General features: G+C 45.5%; 1 protein-coding gene across 1 annotated transcript; it reads left to right on the top strand.

Annotated features, from left to right (window-relative positions):
- The first annotated feature begins 2,435 nt into the window (after nucleotides 1–2,435).
- UBE2A (ubiquitin conjugating enzyme E2 A) lies at nucleotides 2,436–12,132 on the top strand. Its single transcript, XM_001363047.5, has 6 exons — nucleotides 2,436–2,824; nucleotides 2,937–3,017; nucleotides 3,438–3,463; nucleotides 10,173–10,262; nucleotides 11,340–11,428; nucleotides 11,774–12,132. Exons 1-6 carry the CDS (start codon nucleotides 2,781–2,783, stop codon nucleotides 11,900–11,902), a joined length of 459 nt encoding a protein of 152 aa, XP_001363084.1. The 5' UTR covers nucleotides 2,436–2,780; the 3' UTR covers nucleotides 11,903–12,132.
- The last annotated feature ends 208 nt before the right edge of the window (nucleotides 12,133–12,340 follow it).

Here is a 12,340-nt window from a genome sequence, read left to right as displayed (position 1 = left end):
CTGTCTTAAAATTGATGCTAAGGCAAAAGAAGGTAAGGGTTAAAAAAAAATCAAGGAAAACCAACCACCGGGGTGACTGTATGCAACATCCCAACATCCATAGTGGTTCCTCATACTCAAACCCACCCCCATCCCCTTCCTATATGGAGTGAGGTGTTTCTTCTTCACCTCATTTCCAGGGCTGACTGACCTTTGCTGGCTTGGTTCTTTTTGTTTATCTTAATTATTTCTAACATATAATTTAGTTATTTTAATCACCGCTTATATTCTTCTACTGGTTCTGCTTATTTCCATCTCTTTCAGTCCAGCCAAGTCTTCCTGTGTTTGAAAGAAAGAGCAATTTCGCTAGAGAGGGTTTGGTTAAGGAGAGAGAGAGAGGAGCCAGATTTCTAGCGGTTGAGAAAGAAGGCTGAAGAGATAATGGTTGTAGAAAACTTTTTCTTTTTCCTATTTGCTGGTAGCTTTTGTTCAGAAATCACTTTCGTTTCCAAACATCCATTTCCCCTCCCAGCCCAAAGAGCTGGCCACCATAGTTCATTGCTAGTTACAAATAGCTTTTTAACTTTTAACAAAGTTAAAACTGAGCTCAAGCAAACTCTTTTTAGCCTTTCTTCTGTAAGATTTCCTGAAAAAGTAATTTATGAGAAAAGAAAAGATACCTTCCAGGTCCCTTTTGGATAAATTGTAACTGAATTATTTTGTTTTGTTTTTTAACCTTTTCAGGCACCCTGCAGAGTTGTGTAACTCTAGGCAGTTATCCCTTTCTCTCCCCAACCATGTTTCCATTTGTAAAATGGGAATAATAATAGCACCTACCTCACCAGGTCTTTGAGGATCATTAGAATGTAAGCCCCTTGAAGACACAGATTGTTTCACTTTTGTTTTTTAATCCCTTAAGCCTAATTAGAGTCCAATAAAATGTTTATTGATTGCTGTCAGATCAAAGGAGATGGGTGTGTGCAAGCCCTTTGCAAACCAGAAAGCCCCTTAGAAATGTTAATTACTTGGTGTAATTGACTGTTACCTCTGCATAGGCAGCTTCTTTTTTTTTTAATGGGTAACTCATCCCTTGTTTTACTTTCGCTTAAAATCTCCTTTTGGTTGTTGATTCAAATTTCTAAGCTTAAGAGCCATTCCTTAATGAATAAAATCCATATGAAAAAGTGCTACTCACTAATCATTAATAATTAGAGATATGCAAATGAAAGTAACTTTGAGGCTCTACCTGGAAAAGATGACCAAAGAGGAAAATGACAAATGCTGGAGGGGAGGTGGGAAAACAGGTACTCTAATGCTTTGCTGGTGGAGGTGTGAATCAGTCCAGCCATTCTGGAATGCAATTTGGAAGTATGTCCTGAGTTATCGAATTGTGCATGCCCTTTGACCCAGGGATGATTCTACTAAGCCTGCACTCCAAAGAAATTGAAGAAGGATCTATATGTACTAAAAATGTTGGAAACCAAAGGGGTGCCCTCTTCCTGGAGAATGGCTAAACAAATTGTAGTATATTTGTGTCATTGAATGTTATTGTGCCATGAGAAATAAAGAAATGGACAGGAAGGAAGGAAGGAAGGAAGGAAGGAAGGAAGGAAGGAAGGAAGGAAGGAAGGAAGGAAGGAAGGAAGGAAAGAAGGAAGGAAGGAAGAAAGGAAGGAAGGAAGGAAGGAAGGAAGGAAGGAGGGAGGGAGGGAAGGAGGGAAGGAAGGAGGGAGGGAGGAAAATAAAAATAATTAAAAAGGAGAGGTGGTGAGAAAAGGTCCTTTATAGACAATTCTGCCCCATAAATGCTAGCCTCCCCGACTGCTGCTCTTCAGGCATCCCTCTGTATCTTGGACAAGACAATAACTCCTCTTACTGAGTGTGGGCCCAGGGTGTTTCTCCTGGTTACCGGTGTTTGTAAACGTGGCTGCAGAGTCACTGGGCTGGGACCGAATGGTTCCTGGCCCTCCCTGTCCCCATCTAAGATCATTTCACAGGGTCACCCACCTAGGCTCCCCATACTTAGGACTGCTGGGTACATTTAATATCCCTCACCCCGGGGGGCTGGATCAGTAGATCCACTAGGATTCTGGGACAGGGTTCGTCCCTTCTCCTCGGTCCCCCTTGATGTCGATGGTACAACCCTCCTCTAGGCTCAAGTGGGTGTAAGGAGAGCTCCAGGCTCGCCTGGCAGGGCGGCTCATTCCCCTCTGAGAACGCCTTTCGCTGAATGGTACAGCCCCAGTGTATCTGTGGGAGCGCCCCAGAGCAGGAGGTTGGAGGCAACGGCGGGGAAGGAAAGGGGGATTGGTATAGAACCGAAAGCATTTTTTCCTAAAAGCACCCGGTATTGGCCCTCTTTCCCTTTCCCGGGAGTTGCATGGGTGATTATTGCTCTCGGGAGCTCGCTCCCCCCGCCCCTTCTGGTGACTTCACGTAGCTCTGGTCGCTGTCTTCCGCCCGTCCTCCCCCGCGCCTCAGCAGTGGTGCAGCCTCCTCCGCCCCTGTCTCCCCTCTGGGGCCATTCGGTTGGTATCGGCCCACCCTCCTCTGGGCCGGGGGCTCAAGCTTTCTAGTTCGATTCCGACTCTGCTCCGGTTGCGTCTGCACTCGGTGCTTATTCTCCTCTTCCTCCTCCTCCTCCTTTTTCTCCTTCTCCTCCTCCTCCTCTTCTTCCAGATCCTCCCTCTCCTCCCCTCCGCCCCTCCTTCTCCTCCTCCTTTACAGCCACCGCCTCCTTCTCCTTCTCCTGCTCGGTCGCTGGTCTATGCCCCACCCCTGAGTCCGCAGCAGTCCACGACATGTCCACCCCGGCCCGGCGGCGCCTCATGCGGGACTTCAAGAGGTAAGGAGGGGCCGTGGATGCCGGCTGAGGGGCGCGGGGCGAGGGGTGGGGTCCCAGCCTGGGGCACTGGCTGGGCTGGGCCCGCCTGAGCCTGCTCGCGCTCCCTCTTCAGGCTGCAAGAGGACCCCCCTGCAGGGGTGAGCGGAGCCCCGTCGGAGAACAACATTATGGTGTGGAACGCGGTCATTTTCGGGTGAGTCCGCCGGGGGAGCCCTGGGGCGGGCACGGGCGAGGGCAGCGGCCAGGCCAGTCTGGCAGGGGAGAAGAAGGGGGCCCAGGTGCCTTGCTGGAGTGGGACAGATCGAGACTGGCAGCCCGCCGGCCTCAGGGCCGACCCGAGCCAGGGGCTAGAGTAGCCGCTGCCTGCGGGACCGGGAAGGAAGCCGGAGCTGCGCGCACGGAGCGCGAGGCCCGCGCCGGGCGATGCCAGCAGCAGGGGCCTCCCGTCTAGGGGGCGGGCGACCAGGAAGGCGGGTGTGTGTGTGTGTGGGGGGGGGGGGGGCGAGGACAGCGACAGTGGCCGCCGCGCGCGCCCTCTTAGGAGCCCGCGATGCGGGGGCAGCCAAGCCGGCACTGACTACGCCTTGCTTCTTCCTTCCCCTGTCTCTCGCAGGCCCGAGGGGACCCCGTTCGAAGATGGTAAGAAGCGCTCTCCTTCCTCCCTTTCAGAGCCGGCTGTTGAGCTGGGCAAGGAGTGGGTCCCTATTCAGCCAGCCCAGTCCCCCTCTTTCTTCTCTACCTCCTGCGGGCGAGAAGAAGCTGCCCTTGTATGGCAGGTTGTACTGGCTGCTGACCACCTGACTCCAGCTTGGTACCTGTTCTCGGGGCTTGTCAAGGGGGCACTAGAGCACTGATCACAACTGTTTCTTTGGGTAGTTTGCGACCTTTCCACTTCTGTCACTAATGAAGTCCTAAAGTAGAATCGGGAAAGATACTGGGGACCATAAAGGCCGTGTATCCTAATTCGTGCTCCCACTAATGCAAGAGCCAAACCCAGACCCTTCTCTCTGTCTTCACCTCTCTTTAAAGGACTGGCATTTCTAACAGCCGAATTCGCAGGGAGTAAAGGGGATACCTTTGGGGGGAGGCAAGTATCTGAAAGATCGTCTAGAGAAAGAGGGTACACTTTAGAAAGGCCACATTTAGAGTGGGTTTGTGGGCCAGCTTTTTGCCATTTACAGGGTTAGGAGGCTTTCTCCTCCTCAGTGGAGAAGATTATAGAGGGGGTTCTTGGTAGGGGTAGGGGTTGGATTATACGGAATCCCAGGTTCCTTCCAACTAAATTCTGTGATTTTTGCCAGACTAAAAGGAAACATAGTGCAGCAGTGCCCTTTAATGGCCCCAGAAGGCTTCTGGCAGTTTGAAACTATTGAAGCTTTTGTGATTAAAGCTTTGGTTTCTTAAACATCAAAAATAATTTCCAATTAGTGGAATCCACCATTGTGGTACCCCCCCCCTCTCTCTCTATATATATATATGTAAATGGCCACCCGACTATCCTGAGATTCTCCTTTCTCTGCCTCCATCCTTCTTCACGGGCTGTACAGTGAAATAAAAGTACTAAATAAAAAGCACTGATAGAGCCTAAGAAGGCAGTTTGCCCAGGTAAGGTTAAATGGATAGATAAGAGACTAGAGGGCCCCAGTTGAAGTGGGTAAACCTGGATAAATCACATCACCTCACTTCACCCCAGGCAACTATCTTATCAGTTGCAGATCTGCACTGGTAGAAAGTAGTTTCTTCATCCTGAGTTGCCTCTGCCAGTAAAGTCACAGATCTGCAATATCCATTGAATTATTCATTCTAGAACCACAGGGGTTGTTCCCTGTACCGAGATTCCCTTTTTCTCTAGTAGATTTGTGTCTAGTTCTTGAAACTTCAGCTCCATGTGCACATGAGCAGAGTGGATTTGTTTGGGTTGGCTTCTCATATCATTTTACTCCAAAAGCTTTCTGCTGGGCACAGCTTTATTGGACAGCAAGCACTGGAATAATTGTTGGCTATTGGTTAGCTATTTCACAACTGTGTCTGACTTGGGGAAGGGGGAGGGTTGAAAGAATGAATGTCTTACCTACCTGGGGACCTTCCCTTAATAATAGCTGCGTCTGTGATGATGGCCTAAGTGCATATTGACCTCATTGTGAGGGCCCAAAGGACGGCACTGCCCATGCTGGGCATACAGCTCTGGTTGGTTTGGTTTTCCCTGCTTAATCAGTCTCTCCTTGTGGAGATACTGCACTTCCTCGGGTATTTAGGATACTAACCACATGTGGCTAACTAGCTATGCAGGCAATCTTTTGTGGATACTCACTTATGGGGCAAAAAGATTTACGTGGAAAAGCCCGGCCAACGTGCAGGGTCACCCTGGGCCCTTTCAAATATATTAGGAAAACAAGGAAATGTCAGCAACTATTCTGAGTGGACAATCCACCCTTACAAATCTGTCTTTAGAGGTTTCTGGAACCACTAGTCCCTAAGGAAAGGGAACAGAAGACAGAGACTGAAGGAGTTTGGGGGTTTGTTTGTTCTTTTTGTTTTGACAAAAGAGGGGCAAGGACTAAGCAACTGGTTGATTTACCCAGAATCACCCAGCTAGGAAGCATCTGAGACCAGTTGAAGTTATTTTGAAGGAAAGAGGTGAAGAGCTTAGATGAAACATGGGGAGGCCATGCCTCATTGTTGAAGAGAACCCAAAAGCTGAGACCATACCTTAGATCAAAAAAGACCAGTACTAGAAACCTTGATATTTTGCCTGCATTTTGAAATGATTGTCTAGTATCCTAATTTCAAGGGACCCTTAGTAATTGAAGCTCATGTTTGTAGAGTGCTTTAAGGTCACAAAGTACTTTCCGCACAACTATCCTGTGAGGAAGGTAGTTTAAGTGATATTATCACCATTTTACAGCTGAAGGAACTGAGGCTCTGCTAAAAGGGCCACAAAGCTAAGCATCTTTAGGCATGATTTGAACCTGGAGCTCCTGGCTCTGTATGCCTCCATGTTCTATCTGCTATGCCATTGTGTCTCTCTCCACATCAGCTCTTCAGCTACTCCTCAAGAGTAGCTTTAGTAAATCGAGGCTCTCTTATCTCATCATTGTGGCTCTGGCAGTTCCCCTACTTGTGCAAATTGTAACTGAGCTCTAATTTAGGAGATCAGCCCAGGGTTGTAACCATTTTTTTAACTCCTTACCTTCCATCTTAGAATCAATACTGTATTGGTTCTAAGGCAGAAGAGCAGTAAGGACTAGGCAATGGGGGTCAAGTGACTTGCCCAGGGTCACACAGCTAGGAACTGTCTGGGGTCATATTTGAACCTAGGACCTCTCATCTTTAGGCCTGGTTCTCAATTCACTGAGCCACCCAGCTGCCTCCTCATTTTTTTAAATCACCCTTCCTCCCAGGGTGAGCCTCGCTCCCAGAATCCATGCAGCTTTTTAGGCAGCAGCCCAGCAGCAGTCTTATATCTCACCTTTCCTAGAAAGGGAAAAAAACCCTCATTCTTATTTTAGGGATGTGTTCCTCCAAAGTTCCTATACAAAACCTTTTTTTAAAATGTGACCACTCCAGATGTACTCAGGGAGTTCTCAGGTTCGAGGAACTTGCAGTCCTCGTCTTTAAAGCGAAGATTGTCAGTTTGCCTCCTTTGGATTTTTAGTTATCAGCTTTCTCCAAAGCAGGTACAGAGCCTTTCTGTCAGGGCCTTAATTGGTGCTTTCTCTGGAACCTTTTGGAAGGCCAAAGCAGTGTAGATTAGATCAAACTATGGCTTTAGTTGTCCAAGAGTTTTTTAAAGCTTAAACAAGCTAAATTTGTGAGATTCTATCTAAAGGAGTGCTGACATAGAAATGCTTGCCTCATATTACCCAAATTGAGCGTTGCAGTAATTCTGGCTGTTAGGTGCTAAGGATTTCTGGATGTAAAGGAAATGGAATCTCAGACAAGTTATAGTGGCGGACCAAGGTTACCCATCATATGGGATTTGAACCCAGGGCTTTCCTGACTCCTAAGTTGAGTGCTTTCCACTGCACATCCTTGCCCAGAGTCTTTGAAGACATTTTGAACTCTCTCAGCTTCAGTCACATAGAGTAGGTCGCCTAGCAGGCTGAGTTTTGGGGAGGTAGCTCTGTTTAAGGTGATTTTATGAGCACCCAGTCATCTCTTTGCAAAAAAGCTGGAATTTTTAGTGTCATCAGAGAAAGAACCTCAGTGTTAAATTCCCTTTCTAACCAGTGGGGCTGGAAAAGAGGTTATAAAATTTCATCTGAGCCCTTCAGAATTTCTGATTAAAATGTGCCTCTGAATGTGACATAGTCAGATCCATGCTTGAGGATCTTAGATAATTGAAATTTAATTCATTTCTGAAATCGGATTCATGTAATGTTTCGGAAGGGAGAACTCCTCCTTGAGCACTTCCGATTTTTCGGGCCTTAATAACATTTCTGGTTAATGAAGAAGAGTGTAAACCTGTTTTTTCCACATCCTCTAGATGTAGAAAGATCTCAAAGATGATTTGTGACCAGGTGGTAAGAAGAAAGGTAATAGTTTATTCTGTGACATCTGGTTTCCTTTGTCTAAGGAAAAACCCCTTCCAATATCCATCATTTCAAGGGGTGCATACTCCACTTCTTTCTTTCTCTGACATAGTATATGGCTTAAATGGCTGACAAGAGTTGCAGAAGAAAAATTCATCAACTATCGACCATCGTGGAATACTCCAAGTCCATCCAGTGTGGTAGAGGGCCTGAGCATATCCTTTGGGAGGCCAGGGTTATCTCCAGAGCATGATGAGGATTTGGATGACTAGTATTAAAATAGTAATGAAGAAATAATATAAAACGAGGCTAGGAAGATGGGTTGGAGTCAGACTCTAAATGCCAGACCGAGCAGATTTTAGTTTATCCAAGGCACTTGGGAACCACTGAAGGCTTTGATGCGGCTTGTGATTGGTTTTTCTTGGTGGAAAAAAACATAATTTTGGGGAAAAAAAGAATTTTGGTCCAAGATAAGCTTCTTGGATTTATTTATTAAACTTATTTATTTTAAAGTATTTTTCCAAGGTTACATGATTCATGTTCTCTCCCTCCCAGAGCCGAAAAGCAATTCCACTGGGTTATCCATGTATTGTTGAATTTCTTTTTTTAATGGTTATTAGAACTACTTTTCCAAATCCCAACACTTGCAGGCCTTTATCCTTGCCTGATAAACAGAACCCAATCTTTCTATCATTGATTCCCAATTTTTGAAGAATCAGGCAAAGTCCCTGATTAAGGGTTGCCTTCTCTACTGTGAGTGCCCGCCAAATGCCAATTCAATTGTGTATTGGCCTAAAGAAAACATAATTAGGAAGATACATCTGTTGGAATCATATGGAGCCTTCCAGAACCAAATAGGAATGATTTCTAGATGACCTCTGCCACCAATCCCCTCATTAGTGTGAACAACTAAGGCAACTGTTGAGTGGCTATTTGAATGCTGAGGACAGTGTGATACTGACTTGTGGGGGATGTACAAGGGGCAGGTAGTTTCCTGACCTGTGTCCAGTTAAATTCTGCCAACGATGGTACTTATCATGGAATTCCACCTTACTGACGTGTAAGAAAACCACTTAGTTGATGCTGAATGTTTAGGTAAGGATTTTTTTTCTCTGAAAAATCTGGGGACAGAATTCCAACTTTGCAATTTACATGTTTTGGACAGAGAATTACAAAAAGCACCGTGTCATCAGAATTGGTGATGTGTTTGTTGTCAACATTCTCTGATGAGCTGGGATTTTTTAAAAAATTCATTGTAGAGCCTAACTACTAGTAATAGCCCGTGCCTTTTACTAGTTCTTTGTTCAAGCCTGATTGTCAATTTGGGGGCATATTCATAGCTTCCCCTACCGTCCATGTTTATCCATGGACCATCCCCCAGACTGGGAATAGGATATTGTTTTCTGGAAGCTTAATTGTTTGGGGAATTGTACTTCCAGTGGGCACTGTTTAACCAATCTTCCTTATTGGAAAAGTAGGGTTTAAAACGGAGAGTCGTATTATTATTATTATTATTATTATTATTTAGTTGAAATGAATCTCAAGTCTGGCTGCTATCTCTTTTAAAGCCGAGCTGTTAAAACAAGTTGCCCACAACACTCCCCAGGGCAGCTTGAGCCAGAGCAAAAGTCATTAGGACATGTTTAACAACGGCAAAATAAAGCATAGATAATATTAATGTGTGGTTTTCTAAGTTAATATGAAGCCTGCAGGGATCCTTATGTACAGTTTCTTGGTCCCGCCCCTCCATTTTCAGTTTGGGTTTGATACTCCTACTTTAAAGGACTTTTAGGACTCTCAGTCTTTGTTCCCTCCTTTTGGTTGAAAAAAGAGAAACGTCAAGGATTCGGCGTGTACCATAGACTGTTCAGACAAGGGGGGAGAGGCCAGTATAACTAGCATCCTGGCCCTGAAGGTGACAGATGTGTGCTATTAGTCAGCTTCTCAGATGAGAAAATTAGAAAATTGTTCGATTAGAAGATGCTTCAGTTCAAAGGCCATTGGAGCCCAGCCTAGAAGGGTGGCTAGAGTGACAAGTTGAAAGGGGAGGGGAGCCATCACAGGAAGAGGGAATAGCATGGGCTCTGTTGGAGAAAAGGGAGCCTGGTAGGGCCTGTCCCCCTCATTAAGGTTTGGGGCGCTTTGGATCATGAAGGAAAGACTGAGCAGAATGAAGTGGGGTTTTCTGCTAAAATTGCCAGAGACACCTGGAACTTCATGACCGGGCCTCACTCCTCAGAGTGCCTCTAGGGGAAGGAGGAAGAACAGCCATTTTGTGGTGGGTGGGCCATGAATGCCAGCTCAAGGAAAGTCTACTTGTCTTAGCTTCCATTTGCTACAGCTAGTTATTCCAAAGTCGGTGATTCTGAGCCCACTGTGGACTGTTCTGAAGTTTGAATAAAGCAGGTTAAGCAAGTCCAACATTTACAGTAATAAAATACACACGGTTGTAAGGGGGATGTCACCCAAATTGTACATTTGGAAACGGGTCTCATGTTGGGCTCTCCTCTTGCCTAGCCTTTCCCCTCTCCGCATGTATGTATGTATGCGCACGTACACACACACACCCCTTCCTCCCCATAATGCCCCTGGACACATCTGCATCATTTGTATGTCCCCAGGAATATTAGGAAATCTGTTCACCTCTCTGGGTCTGATTTTCTCGTGACTTTTGTACTCATTACCTCCACACTGCTGCAAGGATAGAGCTTTGCAGCTCCTAAAGCTGAATGCAAATGTACATTATTAAGAATAAGCAAATCAGTCTGGAGCTGAAATGCTTGTAAATGTGGTGGTTTAAACTTTTCTGTCTACAGGTACATTTAAACTTACAATAGAATTCACAGAAGAATATCCAAACAAACCACCTACAGTAAGATTTGTCTCTAAAATGTTTCATCCAAATGGTAAGTGTCTTTATCCTTTCACGTGTCTTTCTTGGGAGAGGGTACTTATGAATTGGTTTAGCTTGCTGCCAGTTTAGTCAAGTATTTTGTTGGGGGCAGGATGGGGGGGGTAGTGAAATTCCTCCCCGGACCAGCAATCTTGGATCCAAACTCGCCCTAAAGGCCCTGTGACTGTGCTGGGCAGGTTCATATCACCTGTTGGGATGGTCTCCAAAGGAAGAACAGTGAAATGACTCACAAATGAGGCCTCCCCAGTAGTGGGCAAGCTCCCTCTTGGGCACAGTAGGATCGGTAGTTCTCTATAAACTGAGGGCGTGTTATATGGGCAGGGTGCAGGGTGGAGGGAGGACTTAATTGGGAAAAGGCCTTAAATGGCTTAGAGCAAACCCTTCTTTTTCAGAGCCCCTCTGAAGCACAGCCAGCTTGACCTAAAGCCATTTCTTTTCGCTTTTAAGAAAGTTTTTTTTTTCATTTTGATGATCCTTTAAGGACATCTTGTAACTTCTTTGTTCTGACAACATTCTGTTTGGATCTGAATTATCGGATGGTATAATGGAGTATCATCACTTGTGCTTCTGGCTTTTTATTTTTCCAAGTAAGCTAGATGATACCTTCTTGATAACTAGAGATAGAGGCGAGATATTTTCTCTTATGTGGCCAGTGTCACACAGCCTCGACCCATAGTGATGAACCTATAGCACATGTGCCAGAAGGAGCACTCGGGGTCCTCTCTGTGGGCACACATGCCATCACTCCAACACAGAATTCATTACTTGAAAGCCAGAGGGATGAGGGGCTGGGCTGCTCCCCTCCCCTTCTCCATGAGGGCTTGAGGACATCACCTGCCCCTCTAAAAGGTTCATCATCACTGGCAAACAACTTCCAGAGGCCTCCTAGAATCCCTGAGTAGAATAGCCACTAGGATAGACTGCTCAGCTTGTTGACCAAGACAAGACCACATGGCTGAGTGCCTGTAAACATGGTCTACTGAAGAGCTGCCCCCCCAACTTTAGGAACACTGTCAGTCATCATAGGAGTGGGTCCACGGTCTGTACACTGATACAGCTATGCTTTTAGTCTATGCAGATGGCAGTATATGCCTGGATATACTTCAAAATCGTTGGAGCCCAACCTATGATGTTTCCTCCATTTTGACATCCATACAGGTGAATTTTCCTAGTTTCACTAAAGCCTGTTGAGCATTTGCATAAATAATTTAGCTTAATGTTATAAGGGAAGGGGACCCTGAGTAAGTCACTTGCCCTTTTGTCTTATGACAGAAAGTAAGGGTTAAAAAAAAGGGAAGGGGGAGCCATAGCTGAGTTTTCCTTGTTTAATTTTACTGATGTTTGTAAATGAAATTAAGGCCCGGGCCACTAGGAAATATTCTACTAGAATTATGACAAGACTAATACATTTCCTGTAGTTAAATAGAAGTGGGTACTAGTTCAGCTTTATTTTGAATTTTTTAAACTTTGTCCAGTTGAACTTTTCTTTTTCGTGTTTTCCAGTCTTTATTGGATGAGCCTAATCCCAACAGTCCAGCAAACAGCCAGGCTGCCCAGCTATACCAGGAGAACAAGCGAGAATATGAAAAGCGAGTTTCGGCCATTGTAGAACAGAGCTGGCGTGATTGTTGACCCAGGACGATACAAACGAACAATCTGGAAAGAATTCTGTCTGTCCCTTGCCTTCTCTTCCTATTAGCATCATTACATTTATTTTGTTGAAAACAACAGCTTTTGGGCTGTTGCCACCCTTCCTTGCTGAAGCTTTCTTTCCTCCCTCCCCTTCTGACATCTGAGAACACCTACTACAAAGTCAAATGTATTGTACTTGGATTACTTGTAAAAGAATTACTAATATCGAATTCCTTTTCTGTGGTATTTTATCTCCAATTTAGGATAGAATCATATAGGAAGTGGACTTTCCACCCCGCTTTTGAACTGATAATGGTTCTACACGGGATGCTCACTTATGTAGCTTGAGAACATGTTTTGATTCACCTATGCACATTCAAAAAAAAAAGCGGCACTGATTAAAGCGACGGCGAATGCATCCATCCAGGCTGCTCTTGG

Source organism: Monodelphis domestica, chromosome X, assembly GCF_027887165.1.
Source record: "Monodelphis domestica isolate mMonDom1 chromosome X, mMonDom1.pri, whole genome shotgun sequence".
Classification (NCBI taxonomy): Eukaryota; Metazoa; Chordata; class Mammalia; order Didelphimorphia; family Didelphidae; genus Monodelphis; species Monodelphis domestica.
This window is presented reverse-complemented; position numbering and strand designations above follow the sequence as displayed.

Bases quoted from the DNA above. Each gene is read 5' to 3' on its own strand.
- UBE2A (XM_001363047.5), top strand. From the start codon at position 2,781: ATGTCCACCCCGGCCCGGCGGCGCCTCATGCGGGACTTCAAGAG. The intron at 10,263-11,339 runs GTAAGTGTCTTT...CTATGCTTTTAG, and splicing joins TAAAATGTTTCATCCAAATG to TCTATGCAGATGGCAGTATA. The intron at 11,429-11,773 runs GTGAATTTTCCT...CGTGTTTTCCAG, and splicing joins CCATTTTGACATCCATACAG to TCTTTATTGGATGAGCCTAA.